Source organism: Diaphorina citri, unplaced genomic scaffold (genome assembly GCF_000475195.1).
Source record: "Diaphorina citri unplaced genomic scaffold, Diaci psyllid genome assembly version 1.1 scaffold26417, whole genome shotgun sequence".
Taxonomy (NCBI): Eukaryota; Metazoa; Arthropoda; class Insecta; order Hemiptera; family Psyllidae; genus Diaphorina; species Diaphorina citri.
Genome location: NW_007403756.1, coordinates 4,396 through 10,664, shown reverse-complemented (window position 1 = coordinate 10,664; position 6,269 = coordinate 4,396). Strand labels below are relative to the sequence as shown.

The 6,269-nt window shown below is 37.5% G+C and overlaps 2 protein-coding genes across 2 annotated transcripts; one reads left to right on the top strand and one right to left on the bottom strand.

Moving 5' to 3' along the window:
- Nucleotides 1-399: 399 nt before the first annotated feature.
- LOC103523553 (N-acetylgalactosaminyltransferase 7) lies at nt 400-3,561 on the bottom strand (the record flags this gene model as incomplete). The annotated part of the gene is made up of 6 exons (XM_017449265.2): nt 3,502-3,561; nt 2,981-3,193; nt 2,184-2,395; nt 1,570-1,736; nt 890-1,126; nt 400-535 (listed from the first exon to the last, which is right to left on the bottom strand). Coding segments are annotated over exons 2-6 (941 nt in total), but the record flags the coding sequence as incomplete, so codon positions are not given.
- Nucleotides 3,562-5,008: 1,447 nt separating this feature from the next.
- Nucleotides 5,009-6,125, top strand: LOC103523555 (peptidyl-prolyl cis-trans isomerase H-like). The gene is made up of 2 exons (XM_008488590.3): nt 5,009-5,576; nt 5,931-6,125. The coding sequence occupies exons 1-2, from the start codon at nt 5,493-5,495 to the stop codon at nt 6,123-6,125; spliced, it is 279 nt and encodes a 92-aa protein (XP_008486812.1). The 5' UTR covers nt 5,009-5,492.
- The last annotated feature ends 144 nt before the right edge of the window (nt 6,126-6,269 follow it).

Below are 6,269 nucleotides of genomic sequence, written 5' to 3'. Positions count from 1 at the left end.
AACTAGGCTCTGAAACCTAAAACGAAATGTTCTCAACTTCTGAACCTTAACTGTTTAAAGTCGGCCCCGGGCGGGAATCGAACCTGCGACCTAGCACTTACAATATAAGCGATAATAATTTATTTATACGAGAGTTTTACTCTCGAGCTTTGTCCCAAATAAATTGTAATTCTATTGTGTAGAACTTCTGAACCTTAACTGTTTAAAGTCGGCCCCGGGCGGGAATTGAACCTGCGACCTAGCGCTTACAATATAAGCGATAATAGTTTATTTATACGAGAGTTTTACTCCCAAGTAAATTGTTATAATAAGACGAAAATTACACTTGGTAAAACTTTAAATAACTATTAAGAAAAGAGGTTTAAATAAATATTGTATTTCTATTGCATAATTTAATACCTGTTGTATTTCCTCTTCTTGGCTTCTCTTTCGGGCAGTTCGTTTTCCTTGTACAGCATTCCCCACTCGAATATGCCTCGGTAATGATGATCTGGTTCATACACGGAGCGGAACTCCCACGTTTGATAGTCAATACCTGACGGGGGTGGTAGGAAAAAGATCGTTTTCATTGGTAAATGTCGGATAAAAAATCATACTCTCTTAGAGAAAATGCTCAATACACACCACATTTTCTTAAGCTTCAGTATTGCCCCATTAACAAAACACTTACCATCGATCATTCAATCGAATAAGTAAAATAAGTTTTTGTTAACTTATATTTAAGTACACACTTCTTTTTTAATTCACTGAATATGCCTTTAAAACTGGCGAAATGGCCATCTGAATATAGTAAAAGTCGTAAAAAAAAACGCCATATGTTTTTCTTTTCAGTCAAAAATCTTTCCGTAGTGCTAAAGCGCCTAAAGGGGGAAAAATATTTTTTACTTACCGTCAATAACAGGCACGGTCATAATTTTCCGATCGCTGTAGATGGGAGCGAGCAGGGGCGGCAACCAGTTGAGTCCCACTTCACAATGTGCGTCCAGGAATACAATGACCTCCCCTCGGGACTCCTTAGCACCACGTGACCTGGTCCTGATGAGACCTTCACGTTCTGTGTTCCGAATGAGACGAACCTTGCCGTTAAATCGTTGAATGTAGTCTTCGAGCTTCTGGTCCAGGTCAGCTGAAATCGGTATAATTATAAGATGTAGTTCAGTGATCAAAATCAGTATAATCTCATACAGGTAGACTTGAGATTTTTTTTTTATTATTACATAAACTACATGTAACGTACCATAATATTGTAATAAATAAATTGAATTGAATTGAATTAAATTAAAATAATCATGCAATCGCGTGATGCTGGCTTTTCCCGGCCCCCTTCAGGTTAATTTGAGTGGGCGAGTAGCTTGTCGCCAAATGGAGGGTAAAGCCCCCAAGACTAAAGATCTCGGTACTTATGCAGCGACGAGACTTTTTGTAGGAATGGGTAATAGGTATGTGAATCCTGGAAAATTTCTGAACGAAAAGATATGTACCGAAAGTCATATCTACCTACTCGTATGATGGAAGAATGTATATTTATGATTTCTACAAGCTGTCAGGGGAAAGAAAAGACCCACTCACCTTTGCTACTAAAATCATCTACCAGGATAATTTCTTCCAAATACTGGGCTGGCGTACGCTTGATAATACTGTGCACTGTACGCATGAGAGATGAGAACCCTTCATTGTGGAACACAAGGATGACACTCGCTTTGGGTAGGTCCAGAGGGTAGTCCCAGTATTTGCACCTGTGAGAGTGAAGAGGGACTTTTAAGGTGTGTCCAAACATGGTCAATCGACGTCGATCCACATCGATTCATAATAAATTGACATCCATCGACGACCGTCGACTGTGTGGACACACCTTTATACCCGAGACGTACTTTGAGATTCAATTTAATCTACATATTTGGATTAATCAATCTGATTTTTAGCCTGTTTTTCTTGGAGGGTGGAGAATCTCTTATTCTTAGCTCGTCTACGGGATCGATTCTTGCCCGGAGCGAAGTTCATCATAAATTCACAAATAAGGTTCGTTTTCGGAACGGCGGCTTTCTCTTTCTGTCCACCTATTCTCTTCGATTTCGGGACAATAAGACCTTTGTTGTTACCGTTCCCTCTATCATTTTTTTAAAATAATAATAGGTAATTAAAAAACATAAAATAATAATAATAAAAATCATCGAATGCCTTACTCTTCCATTCGTAAATCGGGGATAGTCCTGTCGAATGAGATATGGTTGGACGTTTCCATGTTCATTCCATATTCTCCCAAGCTCGCGTCACCAGCCGCCCTATATGCCTCAGGCAAATGATAGGCCTTGCCTCCCTCCCCAGGTCCCTCCTTGTAGGGCTCCAGCGGTGGCTCTAGATTACCCAACTTGCCATCAGCTTTGAACACGGGCCGCTGGAGAAGATAAAATTGACGATAATATAGGTTATGTTTATTTTAGACATCCAATGAATTGACATTACCGTTTTATGCTTTTCGGATACTTAATTGTTGACTCTCATCCGACTCGAGATTCGCCTACTTTGCAGGCTTTACCTGGGTTTTCATCAGAAAGGAAAAAGCTCTATCTTAATCGGGCAGGGAATTGCGTTTCCCTATGGTCCCTCCAAATTACAATTTGAATTCGTTAGGCAAAATGCAAAATCAGTTAGGTTATGGTCTATGGTTAATTCACCAATTTACCACTAAACATTGAAGACGAGTGGCTGTTGGGACAGAAGATCGACCGACCCAAGGCCATAAAAAATTGGAAATAGTATCTTAAATTAGGCCCCCAAATCAAACCGCCCTTGATAGCTAATCTATCCTTGGGAAAAAAAAGCGTTTTTTCTTAATTTACACATATAGGTACGTAATCTTTCACTCAAAAAGGTGTTTATCTCAATTTGCTGAGCCTCATATTAAGAAGCGCAGCAGCGCTCCGCCCCGCCAAGTCAAAACAGTCTGACAGTCAATAATAAGGCTGATGAAAGTACTCACACTTCGAATGATGTATTTGTCAGGCTCACTGAGAGATTTCCTGTTCAGACTAGCTTCATACTGGAGTTGATTTGACTTGGAGAACAACAGATACAGGAGGGGAACTACGATAAACACACAGGCAGCGATTCGCACGATACGACCTCGTTTAAACTGCACTCGGCGCATTTTGGAGGACAGAACTACCATTCCGGGGAACTCTGGCTAAAGCTTCTGAAATTAGGAGAAAAATCCAAAATGAGGAAAAATTTTGGGTATGAAAAGTTTCCGAAATGTGAAATCAGAAAGTCAAGAAAAAATGTGTTTCATCTTCTTCTACAATACCACCTCACGTTTTACTCTCTTACAAATCAAATAAGTAGTCAAATTAAAATTGTACCTTACCTAAAAATGGTTTCTATGGAGGTACCTATGTAAGTACCTACAAAGGTAAGTGAAAATTTAAGCTATGGAGTTACAAAAATTAAAAATGACATATTTTCATTCACTGAAGTATTATGGAAGATGGAAGAAAACCTCACCATAAGAAATACTGATGGAGAGTTCAAGTCCTTATCTCTTGCTCAGTTGGCAACTAGTGTCATACTAATATCTGATAAGCATCAATGAAGAAACATTATTGTCAAATAATATACAGGGTCAACCCAGCCAGTGTAGGGATTTTTTAAAAAGAAAGAAGAAAAAATGCAAAGCTCAAGGTAAAAGTAGTTATCTATGTTAACGGGGATTAGTGTGGCACATTAAAATCAAATCAATAGCTTCTAGCATTCTAGCATAGTAAGTACCTACCTACTTTTAAATAGTTTAAAGTGACCATTTATCAGTATTTCCTGTGTGAGGATTGCATCTAGGGTTTTATATTTTTGGTGACAAGACACTAAACAGGATTCAGGATAAAATGTAGAAGTATTTTACAAAGACCAGTCACAGTAAAAACTACTTACAATCAGAGACACTGTTTGATAATAATTGTTGACAGTATAAATTATTGTAGTAGGTATTTTGTTTGAAATATCTTGCCAGTAGGTATAGGTAACATAAGAATCTACCTATGTAGAAAGATAATTTAAAACTGTCCATTATAATGGTCTATTTTCCAGGCGTCTTTTTTTTTCCTCGCAAGATTGAGTGGACCCTCGCACATGATTTGTGCTCAGATGGGCACCTATCCAAACACCAATCATCTCCAATCCAGACTAGTTAGCTTGGAGGGTAGCACACAGTTGCCTTCTTCAAATTAAATTAAATTGATTCCAAGGGCAAGGAAAACTTAGACCCTTGACAAATGGAGTGTTCCTGAAGGCATGTGATGTGTTCTAATTATGTTGTGATGTTTGCATAAAATCATATGAGATTATAACTTTTATTTAGAGATTGTGTTCTGTACCTAGCTAATTTCTGAGGGTTGGCTTATTCCTATCTATGAAGTTGTACCTATGAACCACTTTGTCATATTCTTTTCAACAGTCTTGAGACTCTTGAGGATAGTACCTATTTATTTATTTGTTAGACTATTTTAGAGTCTTTATGTAACAAAGATAAGAAATTACTGCCAGGGACAATCTCTACCAAACCAAAAACCAATAGTATTGTATGACTAGCTAGGTATTCCTTTTTAGTATAAGTTTAATATCAGAGATGAACAACAGGTGCTTCACACTGAGAAATAGTAGACCAAAAATCGAAGCAAAACACCAATGCACAAAATTTATTAATATTTACTTAATAGTATAAATATCACACTCAAGAGGTGTATCATGTATAAAACTAAAAGAAAACAAGAAATACTACTTATCAACATTTAATTTTGAACTGTGATTTGTGAAACATACCTGTGTCAAGACAAGAATAGTTTTGAAAGTCAGGCCCAGTGATTTTAGAGAACATACCTACCTATTCTCCAGTGCTTGTCTCCTTTGGGAAAAGCAGCAAGTATAATGGTTGAATAAATGCCCACGTCTTCACAATATTTATATAATAAAAAATATTATTGGTACCTATTAAAGGATATTGAACACCTACTCACCTATGCTCTTGGCCTCTTCTCTACAGAGAGAATGTCATCACACAACTCTTGTGTCAAATTTACCAAGCTATTAGACCGAAATGTCAAAGTTGAACGGTGAGAAGCTGTTAAACAGACAGATGGCTAAAAGTTCAACAGTAATCTAAAGTTAATATTAATAGGTAGAATCTGAAATGTATTCTCAGAAATCACAGTTATCACAGATTATGTACACGTAACACGTAAGTAGATACTCCAAAATCTGGGGCCTCAGTTTTTTCAAAAAAATTCAAATTTTCCCTCCACAGACCACAGAGAAAAACACCCTTCACGAATTCTACACTTCACTCAAAATTTTACTCTGTGTTCTTTTGGCACGAAAATTTAAATTTCAAAAGCCGAAACACCAGAAAAGCGAAAAAGGAGAAAAAGTCACAAAACTGAAGTGATAACAGGGAAATTCACCTATTTAGAGAGCTACATTGAATCTTTTATCTTTCACTCACCATGCCTACTTGGAATCAAATTCAGTCTCAGCTCAGGAACCAGAACAATCCTGTGGTTTTCTTTGACATCAGTGTGGGAGCTACTGTAAGTATACCTACCTACCTACTTGTTCATAACTGATTCTTGACCATTAGATGAAGAACAAGCTCTTCTGGGCTTACAGGAGTTATAGGTATCAGGTCCTCATGCATTACTGAAGTCAACCGACATAGTGCACACTCAAAAAGCCCACCTAGAGGCTTAGGTGTAGGGATCTAACATACCTTAGTTGTGTTAAGCTTAACAAATCTACGGGCAATCCTGTGCAGCTGGATTTCCCAGTCACTCTCAGATTGTTGCCAAATATCTGGTAAATATTGTCACTAAAAACCTTAGCAGTTATACTGATACTGATATCTTTTTCTTTACTTAATTTAAAAACTTTGTTGTCCTTTCTAGGAAATTGGCCGAATGATTTTTGAGCTTTTTGCTGACGTTGTTCCCAAAACAAGTGAAAATTTCAGACAATTTTGCACTGGGGAATTCAGGCGGGATGCTGTACCCATTGGATTCAAGGGAGCATCTTTTCACAGGGTTATCAAAGACTTCATGATTCAAGGAGGAGACTTTGTAAATGTAAGTATGTTGCCTTAGTACAAAGGTAGATACTTACCTACCTTTGTACCTTGTAAAAAAAAAAAAAAAAACTACCTAGGTAATAACATTTTTTCTGAGAATGATCTCAGCTGTAAGTTTAAGTTCATTCTCCTTGAGATCGGAAGAGCGTCGTGTAGGGAA

What these genes read in the sequence shown, in the direction of transcription:
- LOC103523555 (XM_008488590.3), top strand. Translation starts at nt 5,493, where the DNA reads ATGCCTACTTGGAATCAAATTCAGTCTCAGCTCAGGAACCAGAACAAT. An exon ending in ACATCAGTGTGGGAGCTACT is followed by an intron (nt 5,577 to 5,930) that starts GTAAGTATACCT and finishes TGTCCTTTCTAG; the next exon opens with GAAATTGGCCGAATGATTTT.